Genomic DNA, 12783 nt, shown 5'->3' on the forward strand with positions numbered 1-12783 from the left:
TAGCACTCTTGAGTTTTATCTGTTTTTATCATGTATTGTCTCATTATTGAGATATAAGGTTTAACCAAATATAGGAAACTGAAATCAGGTTGATGTAAAAACTAATAAGATGGTATGGCGAGTAATGTCAGCATTCAATAGAATATTTTATTAAGCCTGGACGATTGAAAGCATGTGATATCGAAAATTCGACCCCGATTACATACTGCATAACATGAAATATTTGTGGGCTCTTTCTTTCGTGGTTTAATCATAAGACATTATTTCTAGTATAAAATCTTTCGTGGATACCTCATTTCACGTTATTTCTTCGACTTATCATGAGATGTCATTAGTTAAAAAAACGTTTTTATTTTGTGGTTTGTAGCCACCATTCTACACAAGAAATATTATAAGTGTAGCTTTCTGGAAACAGAGGAACTGCCATTCTCTACAGTCTTTAAAAAAACATATTTAGTACCGTTGAGCAGTTTTGTATCTTTTCTGCTATGAACGCAATAGTAATCGTACTTCGCGTGTAGAAATTCGCGTGTATTTTCCTTGCCAACGGGTTCTGCATATTCTTGTTTTTGTTTATTATTTTTAAGCTTAACGAGCACAATTGAAAGCATAAATTTTTTTTTCAGGTATATAGGCATTAAGCTGAAGTTGGTATCATTATATGATCAAGTCATTGTTTTTCACAAGCAGCAAGAAAAAAAAGATACAAAATTGCATACATACATTTAGAGATTCGGATGACATTAAAAGAATCATTAAACAAACGGAAAAAGGCATGACAAACACGTATAATGACATTTTTTTCGAAAAGATGACCATAGACATTTTGTTAAATGACGACTATTGTTCAACATTCTTCACAGAATTACTCCTATGTCCCGTCTTTTCTTTGAAATTGCTTCATTGCTAAACTATATAATTCAACAGACCATCGGGTTTAATAAGTATACGATGTATCATGTTATATATTTTACAAAAAAACAACATATTTAATCATTAAAACGAATTTAGAAGTGGAAATTAAATGAAATTGTCATGACTGCCCTATAGGGATGCTCAACAATTGTTAAAAAAAGGACCGACGAGGTGCGTTTCTAAGAAGACAATAGTTAGACATATCATAACCAGAGATAGAGTATTTACGGCATTGTTGCCGCTGCTGAAGTGAGTATATTGTAAACAGCGTCATGACTTTTTTTATCAATAAGTTGAAGGGTATCTCGTCTCAGTTTCTATAACACGTTATATTTGGTCATTCTCTGACAGACAACAGTTATTATTTTATAAGTTTGAGTATAACCAAATACTATTCGATTCATATTTCCATGGTACATCTGCCACACTAGATAGATAATTTCAGTCCATTAAGTAGTTGTAAAACTTATATATCAATATGCCAGAAATGAAAAAAGAACAACTGTGCCAGGATACAGACCCAATGAAGGATATCTAGATTTCCATTTAGTTTCCAAAGACCAGCGATACTTGCATAAATGTTTCCGGTGTGAAAATGCTACTTTGTTTGCATTTCTGTGATATTCACACAAAACGCGATAAAAAGAGAGATACACATGTAGGTGATTTACAACGAAGAGAGTACGAGAACAAATGTAAAAATGCATTATTTTAACTTAACTATGTCAGGATGCTTCTGATAGAAATAGGTAATGACGGACTTAAATGTTTGAACAAATGAAATAATCTTACAACAATTTCCTGTGCATTAAAAAAAAGAAAGATGTTATCAAGTTGTCCTGCTTATAACTTATTCGCTGTTTTATTTTTGGCCGGACTGCTAGATATCTATTCTCGGGCGTATACTTATTTAAAGAGAGAACAAAACTCCGAGAGGAGTCTTCCAAATATAATGAATGGCACAATATATCACAATTGCTACACATGACTCGATGACATCATTGTAATCAGATGCACGTCAATGTAACTTATACTCGATAGTATTTTTTTTTCTACATTTGAAATATGAAATTATATATTTGTTTTTTTTTTCATATTAAACACAAAAATTTACATTTTGCTCCTTCTACAATACAATAAAGATTATTTTGAATTCTTCCATTGGATATCTGACTAAAGTTTATTTCCAGTGTAGGATCTAAGAAATCCGTCATTATCAGACCCAATTAACAACAATGATATTGTCTTTCATGTTCACTGTTCAGAAAACACCAACATGTCAACATAATCATGTCCAAATTTACATTCAATAAAACTAGGACAAAGAAATAAAATTTAATAAAAACAAAAATAAAAAGAGAAGATAAAACAAAAGGTAGACATCGATAAGTTCATCTATAGATAAGGGTGCTACTTCAACAAGAAGAAAATACCAACATGTCAACATAATCATAATCTAAACTAAAATGAAATTAAACTCTACCGCTGTTTTATGTTTTTAGAGAAGTGTTGATGACATTTGCCTTTGACCAGGTGATCTACAACTTGTGCATATATCAAGTGCTATGTTTGTTTTGAATCGGCTCGGCTGTTCTTGAGAAGAAGCTAAGAATGTGAACTGTAAATGGACGATGTACAACGCATAACGGACAAAAGGCTCATTAAACCTTACATGTCTATGTTGAGCGTCCTGGTGTTGTATTCACACCATGATGAAGTTCGGAAACACACCCATTACACTATCTTTATGTACTTGATTTCTATGCCAACATTACCACATTGCAATAGCGTAAGCAACTGTCAACGGATTAACAATATGTCATTGTAATATAATGAACACTTGATGCGTATATATCTGCTAATCTATAATGAGAGATACATCAATACAGTCGGTATTGTTTAATATGTTGTATTTCTTTAAAAAAAACATCAATCAAATACCATTATGACAACATAATCATAATCCAAACTCACATTCAATAAAACTATAACAAAATATTGACAATAGAATGATTTACACGGAGACTCCTGAAAAGTACAAGGAGAATATGACCAGGTGTTGTTGAAGAGTAAGCGTTTTCTGCTTCATCGACAACATCCGCCATATAAATCTTGGTCAATCCAAGTAAATAATGTCACGTTCTCAAATGAGAACATGGTATACAACAACAGAATCAACAGGTAAGCTAACGAGCATCAAACAAGTCCAGCTACATGTTGCACAAAGAAATAGATATCAATGAGATCACTATGGCGACCCATAATTTTTGTCAACCTCCATATTTTGAACCTCTGTGTTTGAAATTGAAGTATTGTGAAGTACCGATTTGCTAAGTTTCCTGCAAACACAATTTCAGCTACCTGTTAATTTCATCAAGTTTCCAATATCCTTAATTGAAGGAACGATCCCCGTTATAGCATCCTGGCCGGTATGAATATGACATGTAGTTTTGACGTATATTCATTAAGAGAACATCATCGTTATATTATTTGTTAATTAACAGCTATCTGCTTGGAATATCACCTGGGAAAATTTGTATCTTTACTTTGTTATCAAATCAATATCAGTACCGGTGATACACAATAGACCTTATCGAGCTTTTAAATAATAACAGATGAATAACGGTGTGGATTCTTGTCGATGAATACCCTGTGTACTGCAAGTACATCTAATATCGTTAGTACTGCTTGGATTGCCTCCTCGGTGATCGTGGTAAGTCTTGTTTGATATCACATAGGATAATGATATTCTTTCTTATCCATATCAAAATGTTTATTTTATTCGGGAACGACGAAATGAAATGACTTTTAAATTAATAACAAGACCATTTTGATAAAAAAGATATCAAATGTTTTATTATCAATTTATTGATATAATTATTTTGATATTGTTTTGTTTAAAATTGCTTTGAATTTATTATTGTTGTTTTCATGGTTGTTGTAAACTATCACTACGTTTGAAGATACAGTTAAACATTTGAAAAGGATTAAGCCATAACTGCAGTTTTGTTGCTTTGCATGCATGTTTAATGAATATTCATCAGATGTGCCAAGTACAGGAAGGATAAGTAAACAATCAAATTTATCAAACTGACGATAACATTATATCTTATTGAGAATTTTGTTTTATGATTTAAAACAAAACATGTGCTGCAAAAAAGGCGAATTGGCTTGAACGTTTTTCACGGTTACAATTCATGTGAAACAACGCGGGATGTTAGCTTATGAATATAAAATTAAAAGTTCAAGCAGGAATTTTATCCCATTTTAACCACCGTTACATCTTGTTATCTTACCGTTATCTCAATCAATGAATTAACCTTTAACAGAGATAACGAGGGAAAAAGAAAACTCAATTTCATCCACAACTAATGGTGATTTAACTGATCTCTAAGTTTAGCTTTTCGCTTGTGTAAATATTGCAAAGTGAATTTATTGATAAAATTGATTTTACACAATATCATATATACTAATACACATGTAACTAGGAATATATATGTTTGAATATATGAAGCAATAAAAATATACCTTGGTATTTGTAGTTAAAAATATAAACTTAACGTTATCTAGATTTTAATATGTATTTATATGTATGAAACTGTAAATATATGACTGGATATGTGCAACTTTGAATATGTACTTAAGTCCATGTAGCAGTAAATATAAACTTGAATATATGTAGCTGTAAATATGTACTCAGAGAATTGCAGCAATGAATATAAACTTACCTTAATATAGATGTCATAATCTATTCATATATATAAACAGGTAGATGTAAATGTAAATACATACGATGAGATATGCAGATGTTAATATCAACTAAGAAATATGTAGATTTAGATATATACTTAGAGGTTTGTAGGTGTAAATATATACTTGATAAATGTTGCTGTAAAACTGTACTTAGAAATATGTAGCTGTAAAAGTATACTTAGATATATGTAGTTAGAAATGTATATATATTCTAGTAAGTTATATCGACGGTATGGTCCAATATTGGCACTTGATCCTAACAAACAAATATCCGTTGGATGCGCATTACTGGAATAGATACATGATCAATGATGTAATAATGACAGTACGGACAAGTGAATTGTCGAATTCTCGAGGCAATCTGCTCCTTTACCAAGACAACAAACGAACATCTGTTCCTGTATCCACAGCCTTAATGTTTACATGTCGCAGTTGATTTGATTCCACCAACTGACAGAAAAATTCACAAGACATAGTTTCGATAAATACAGTTGATAAAGCGTTTGAAGGTCATCATAATGATCTCATGGGCAAATATTTTACGTCCTTGTGCGATACATCATTGGACGTGCTTCATGCTCGTTGGTATGCCTAATGGTTCTAATATCGTTTTTCTTATTGTCATCTGAGAAATTGCATCATTCACTATGACTGACCAAGGTTTACATGGCGGGGTCGTCGATGAAGCAGACGCTAACTTTTCCGGAACACCTGGTCTTATTCTCCTTGTACTTTTCCAGGAGTGCCTCCGTGTAAATCTTTCTTTGCTTCATATTTTGTACTAGTTGTATTTAATTTGGGTTTGGATTATGATTATGTTGACATAGAGGTATTTCTTGTTGTTGATGTAGTCACAATTTTCACTTGACGTTGTCTATATATGTAACTATCGAGGACTAAAATAACTCTTCATTTTATTAAAGATGTTCGTTACATTTTTTGTGTCTCCTTTTTTCTATTTTTTCTGTTGTCATGTCAGTTCCTTTTGTTTCCACTGTAAATTATGTCTTTTCCATTGTATTGAATTATCAACCCTTTTTCATTCATTAGAGGTTTTTTTTTCAGTCGTTTGTTCAGCGTGCCTTCTGTATTATATCTTCTGTTCATGTGGATAATGTTTATTGTGTTTCGCTTTTTATCATATTGATCTGTGTGCTGTAACGTTGTATGGTCCTTGGCATATTTACTGAGAAATACTTAACGTTATATTTCTTATACGTTTAACAATGGCCACTCCCAAGGAAAAATGCAATACGTCCCATTAATCGTGACGTGTTCTGTAGCTCGGATTTAATTTAACCATACCAAATATATCGTCACTCCTATACCAGAATGTCTATCACCAAGTCATGAACAAACTTCATAATTTTGGTATTTGATATCATTCATTTTACCCATATTATTTTCTGTTTGTGAATAAAATGGATAGTCTTCGCCTTTACATGATGGAATCAGTTGCATTTAATTAAGGAATTATTAGATTACATTTCTTATACCATTGCATTTCTTTTGACGTCATTCCCATAGCGTATCAGATGAAATTCATTTTTCTGTGAAGAGTATTGATTGATTTATAAAGGAATATGTGGAAGGAAGGTATCAAGGTAACACGCATCCAATCTTTCAGAAAAACAAATATCAAATTGCGATGCAATTTTAGTGAAGCATTCCTGATTCCTGTTGTTTCCAAAATAGATTAAATCATACAGAGTTCTGTTATTACAGAAAATACGAAAGTATGTTTCCCCTATTTTGAATTTGTTTTCCATTTAAACAGAAGTGGTCAACAGCTTAAGAACCTTTATTAGCAACTAGTCACCCAAGTATCACTTTGTAGATTTGTCGATTTTTACAGAGCCGATGAAGATGGAGATGATCAACTCTACATTTCCGAATTCCACTTATGACGTTGATACTGCACCGACATGGGTGATCGTGTCCGTGTTCACCGTCAGCACAGCGACTATCCTACTCAATATACCAGCAATGCTGGTCGTTATGGCGACAAAAATAAAGAATTCGAACTTTAGGAATATGCACCTGTTGAGTTTAAGTATAACTGATACAGCTGTTGCGATATGTATGTTTCCTATCCTTTGGACGTATATGTTTCCTGATGGCCACATGTCCTTCTGGATGTGCAATTCTTGTTTTATGTGTTTTGGTATCAGCTATCTCAATTCTATGTCCCAGGTGACCACTATTTGTGTACACAGACTTCTTCTGCTGTTGAGACCATCCATGCGATGTACAGTGAACTACGGTAGACGCATGTTTGGAATTATATTGCTGACATTGTTCATCACGTCCGCCATCACCATCACGCCTTTTGTGGTATTTGCTACACCAGAAGAGAGAATTATTTGTGAATTGGACAATTTGTTCTCTGTAAATCTTGGTTACTTCTGTCTTTACGTAGGAATTTTGTGCTGGAGCCTACAAATCATGATCATCGGATGCTGCCTGTCAATGGTGGCAATCCTACAGATGCGGCGGTTGTACAGGGGGCGTTACGACCCTGGTACAACAATGACCTCTGTGTCCACTATCAACACTGTACCATCGAGTACCAGGAACGTGAAAGAGGATCAACAACTGACGCTTGAAATGCGGGGCATCATCACCATATCCATCATTGTATCTTTGTATACAATTTGTGTTACGCCATTACATCTCGGATTTTTGCTGCAAGGTTTGTCTCTGTTAGGGAAAATTGGTAGAACTCCTCGACATGTTTTCATTATTCTCGGATGCCTGAATTCAGCTATCAATCCCATAATCTATTGTTTCAGAGTTAATGAAATGAAGAATTGGATTAAAGAAAGTTCACAAAAAGTAGTAAGTTTATTGCAGTCAAGAAGGTGTAAAACTTGCCTCTCTTTGTAAATAACAGCATCATGTACAGGTTAGATTTTCGGCAACGTAGGTTCAGTAGACCTTTACAGACACCTGTTGTAACGAAGACTGCAGGTGTTATTCGACTCAGAACCCATGTTACGGATCATAATAATAACTGGATGTCCAATGTCTTCACGATAATACGCATGTGTTATTCAATACAATTTAATCAAATTCGCACTATACAGTTATTTTTTAAAATCATCATCCTGCAGAAGACGTCTACCTTACCCTTAAATTTTCTTTTGTTCATGTTCTGACCTCGTTTCCTTATTAAGATTTTTTACGATTTTGTCAATATGTTGGTATTCTTGATTTTTTAACATTTTGGAAGGATGGTTAAAGGAAAATTATAGATAAATAAAAAGTGAAAACGATGATTGCCACAGGACTATTCATGAAATGATAAATAGTAGCAAGCAAGAAAGTGTGAGAACATTTGGCATTTGTTTTCTTTTTCCAGCATGTTAGAAAGGAAGTCTTTACCTGGCTCATATTAAAATATAAAATGTATGTCCACATTTTGAATTGATTTAATAAAGGGAAAAGCTGGTCATTCAAATTATATGTGCTTAATGTATAGGGTTGAAATAAAGCATGGATTTTCAGTGAATATACCTGTGTAATATTTTTGTGTATTACCTCACGGTATGGCATACCAGTCCTTTTTTTTCCATAAATGCATCCTGTATACTATACCTTCATGCAACATGTGGTGCCCCGAGCTCTCAATTTCCTCAAGAAAGAATGAGTTTAAAGTTCCCTTTAGCTTACGGTAGCGCCGATATCTCCTCGCGCTAGAATTATGTGGTAGAAAAGACATAATTAACATAATTATCAGATTGCCCTCTTTCTTATTTTTATTTCATTTTAACAACAAATTTTCTGTGCTTTATTTATCTATTTATTTTTTTTCTCTTACTTATTTATATTTATTCATTTATTAGACAGTACACATTTTTCTTTTTCGGAACAAAACGTCGGCATATTACAAAAATAATTTTAGATCAGACAGACTTATTAATTACTTTTGATATACTTAATGTTGACGTTCATTTAAATATCTAAATAAGCTTTACAAAAAATATATCATATATCATTGAAGGACATTTTTGACACAAATGACTCTTAGACAGGACAGGTAGCATAGACGTCCCTTCTCTACCTCACTTCTGTAACCTATTCTTCCCCATCGCTCCCTATTTTTCTATTTCTACTCATTCTCCTATCTCTTCTCGTCCGCCGTACACAAATAACTGGCATGGACTCATTATCACTTGGTCCCGGACTACAAGATAATATTATTATCTCAAGATCAAAATTATCAATACGCTTTTGATTTTTTTTCACGTTATATCTTTATATTTTTTTTATATCTTGAACCTAACACTGCATAACCATAAAATCATAACCATGTTTATTTTTCCTGACATCAACAAACGGCAAATACTCTACATGCACTCGTCGGAATATTTCACCGTTTTTTCGTCCTTTTTTCAAAAATGAACAAATTGATAACGGTAAAAATAGACAAAAATAGTGTTTAGTCCAATGAAAATTTTGAGAAACATTTGTATATCAATTTTGTCACAAATTCACGAAATATCGATAGATATTTCAACAACCTATTCTTGTGATTTGACGACATTGACCTAGGATTACTAATCGTGATTCCAAAACATCAAAGAATTGCAAGTAACATTAAGCACATAATTTAGCCGATGGCTCTTACAATGAATAGTTGATATGTTGTACATTTAAATATTGGTAGCACGCTTTTTGTTTTCCCTGCATCTTACATAAGAATTAGACTTTATTATAGACATGTGTAACATGCATGCAGGAACAGAGGAAACACTGTCACGAAATTCGTGTTTTTTTCTAAAGACTGTCTATTTGTTGTCAATTAAGTGTATTAAAGGCTATAATTTGTAGAATTATTTCTTAACGCCCTTCGAAATATAAAGAAGCCTAGTCTTATTAAGTTCTTCTATCAGTAATCCACACATTACACTTGCCATATATTTACAATTTAATAAATATGCATGTATCGTGCATACTTCATTTACTCATTGTTGGTACTGATGAAATAGAAAGCAAGGGTCAAGGATTTTTTTTCAGTATTACATTTTCATTCTGCGAAAAAAAATCCTTATTATTCATCATGTAAACCATGTACAGTAATGTAGATGTAAATATACGTCCATCCACAATCCAAATAAAAAGGAGATGTTCCTAGAAACTGCCTACAGTATGAACATCTTTGATCCCTTGTAGTTTTAGCACAGGATGATTGATAGAAAATCGTTGATATTGATTTGACATTGTTATCGTATTACTCAAAACAAGTAATGAATGAGTCAGTTATATGATTGTTATATTATCTTAATAAAGACTGTTTGGTGGCAAAAACAAAACCTTTCTGTGATCTTTGATAATGTCAAAATAAGAAAAGGCAGACAGTTCAAATCAAATCGACAGGTATTTTTCTCGGGGAAGCCGGGCTTCCTAAAAATTTTAACAGGAGAAACCATACATTGCCAGCATGTACCTATCGAAAAGTTGACGGTTTTCAAAAGCACTGGAATTTTATTGGTGTAGCAGTATTTTGGTTTCGTTTAGAAATAACTCCCTCGATGCTTAATGGTACACCAGGAGACTACAAATCTGATTATTTTGCTTGAGGTATTCTTTGACATCACAACCATATTAAGTACTTTTACATATTTTTTTCCTCAATGAGAGATATTTACAAGAAGATGTTTTCACTGCATATGAGCCTGACGTAAACCCCAGAGAATTAGCAGCGGGTATTGATGACAGTGACTACGTTTGGTTTTAATCGGCTCAGTGGTCATTGAGTAGAAAATAAAAATGTGAAAAGTCAATGAATGGTTGCAAACGAAAGGCTCAGTTAACCTACGACCTAGGGTTGTATTCATACTATGATCAGATCAGGTGACAAGAAAATAGACCCATTACACGTACTATGCTATAGACAAACTTGATACATATTTTCCACATAGTCATTCATATTACCTTGGTTAACTGTTTGTTATTTTAGCGCCACCAGCATCAAAATTGCACAGGTCTTCGCAAATGCCAAGATATTAACAGCATTTCATCTTTACGCTTTAATGAATATTTCATGAATATTCAAAATCCTTGTAACTCTTACATTTTTTTCTGTTTAAAACGATGTTTAAACTCTTTAGTTAGTACAACATTTACAGCGTATACAGCATTCATATCAATCATCTTTCTGCCGTCTGTGTCCTAAGTACTTTGGTGTGCATGTGTTTGTTAAATTTCTTGCCACTAAAATGTTGGAATTTATCAATTTGATGAAAAGTTATATCATCACTACAGTGGTGATAAAAGAAATCTTATATCATGATATGTAATGATATAATTATTCCAGTGATGATATAACTTTTCAAGTGATGATATAACTTTCTTTGGTTATACATATGGTCAGTTTTCAACCTCCCTGCATCCTTTACTGTTTACATTTACAGTTAATTCCATAGTCAAAGATCTGTTCCCAATATCACGATTTTTTGTTCAAGGCGTCGGCAACTGACAGGCAAACTCACAAGTTAGGGTTTCGATATGATATTCTATGTTCATAACGTGATGTTTTGCACTACCTAAGACTTACAACATACTTAAATCGCTGTTTCCTTTACCTTTTGGCAGAGTCATCTTTCTTCCCTTCCCGACTTTTAAAACATTTTTCACCGATTTATATGAACATTCGCCATTCATTTTGAAAATCAAGACCTTTTACCATCTTCTACATGGGCAAGATTCCTGATAATGGATTATTTTAAATTATCATACATATTTCCTTTTCGATTTTCTATGAACAATTTTATGTTACATAATTATCCAATAAATTGTTTGAACGATTTTTGAAAAAATGAGGAGTTTCATTAAAGGACATATCATTCATATGCAATACAGTTAATATTACTGATATGTACGGCATTAAAACGAATGATGTTGTTTAGCCATGAAAACTCGTTCTTAACTATAATGCTGTCCATTCTGTTAAGCTGTTAATTATCCGTCATTAATTACTTGGTACCTATTGAAGTGTGAAATTTAGAGAATAAACGTTGACTTGATGACACCTTCATTAACTGATAATCACCTTGTGTTTATTACACAGCCACTGTAACATTATATCGCATATAGGTTAAAGGTCAATCATTCGGTTATGTTAGACCCGTAACATTATATCGCATATAGGTTAAAGGCCAACCATTCAGTAATGTCAGACAGGTCCAGTATATTGTAAATCACGCAATAACAAAACACAAATTATCAGGTCTTGAATATATATATATATGTGTGTGTGTGTACAATACATTATTACAGGATTTACAATACAAATCACAGGATATTGAGTACAAATCATCACAGGATATTGAATAGTGGTATATGATTAGAGGTTTTACAAATCAAATCACAAGACATTTGAAAGATAATAAATAACATATAATTTAAGTTTTTACAAAAAAAGTACCAATCACAATCACAATCGCAAGATATTGAATAAGTATAACGTACATAATCACTGGTTTTTATATACAAATCATAAGATATTGTATATAAAATAAATTTTTGCATTATTAAACATTATTAGATGTAGAATTTAAAACATATTTTTTACAATATAAATCATAAGATTTTGTTCACAAATAGCATGCTTTATATAACATACACTTAGACGAGTTATCATCTCTTGGATAAAAACATTATGTACCCGTTAGGGATATACTTAGACAATCCTGCACCATAAAACCCCGAGCTACTTAGCTCCTGTTTGACATGACACATAAAATTTATCTTACAACTAGGTTTACACTCAACTCCTCAAGTTTGTTATAACATGATTTTAAAATGCAATTATCAGTGTTCAACAAGTAAAGTTAATATTTTATAACAGCAATCTTACGACTTATTATTAAAGGAAAGTGACTCAGCTCAGAGTAGACCATAGAAGAATTCACCGTCTTTTTAACATTTTAAGCACATTTAAAACAAAAACAAAAAAACCTATAAATCCACCTACTCTACCTAAGGTGGATGACCAAATTCAAAAACTTCCCACGCATAAATATGTAATATATGTATCAAATAGTGATAATTTAGTTTCGCAGCTTAACATGAATCTTAACTTTTCTGTTTAGGAAATAATCTTTCCTGCCT

General features: G+C 32.5%; 1 protein-coding gene across 1 annotated transcript; it reads left to right on the forward strand.

Annotated features, from left to right (window-relative positions):
- The first annotated feature begins 6534 nt into the window (after positions 1 to 6534).
- LOC132558360 (octopamine receptor beta-1R-like) lies at positions 6535 to 7554 on the forward strand. Its single transcript, XM_060222906.1, has one exon. It carries the CDS (start codon positions 6535 to 6537, stop codon positions 7552 to 7554), a length of 1020 nt encoding a protein of 339 aa, XP_060078889.1.
- Positions 7555 to 12783: the final 5229 nt, after the last annotated feature.

This window comes from Ylistrum balloti, unplaced genomic scaffold (assembly GCF_031769215.1).
Source record: "Ylistrum balloti isolate Yb309-2 unplaced genomic scaffold, AGI_CSIRO_Ybal_v1 Utg370782, whole genome shotgun sequence".
Lineage (NCBI taxonomy): Eukaryota > Metazoa > Mollusca > Bivalvia > Pectinida > Pectinidae > Ylistrum > Ylistrum balloti.

Bases quoted from the DNA above. Each gene is read 5' to 3' on its own strand.
- LOC132558360 (XM_060222906.1), top strand. From the start codon at position 6,535: ATGGAGATGATCAACTCTACATTTCCGAATTCCACTTATGACGTTGAT.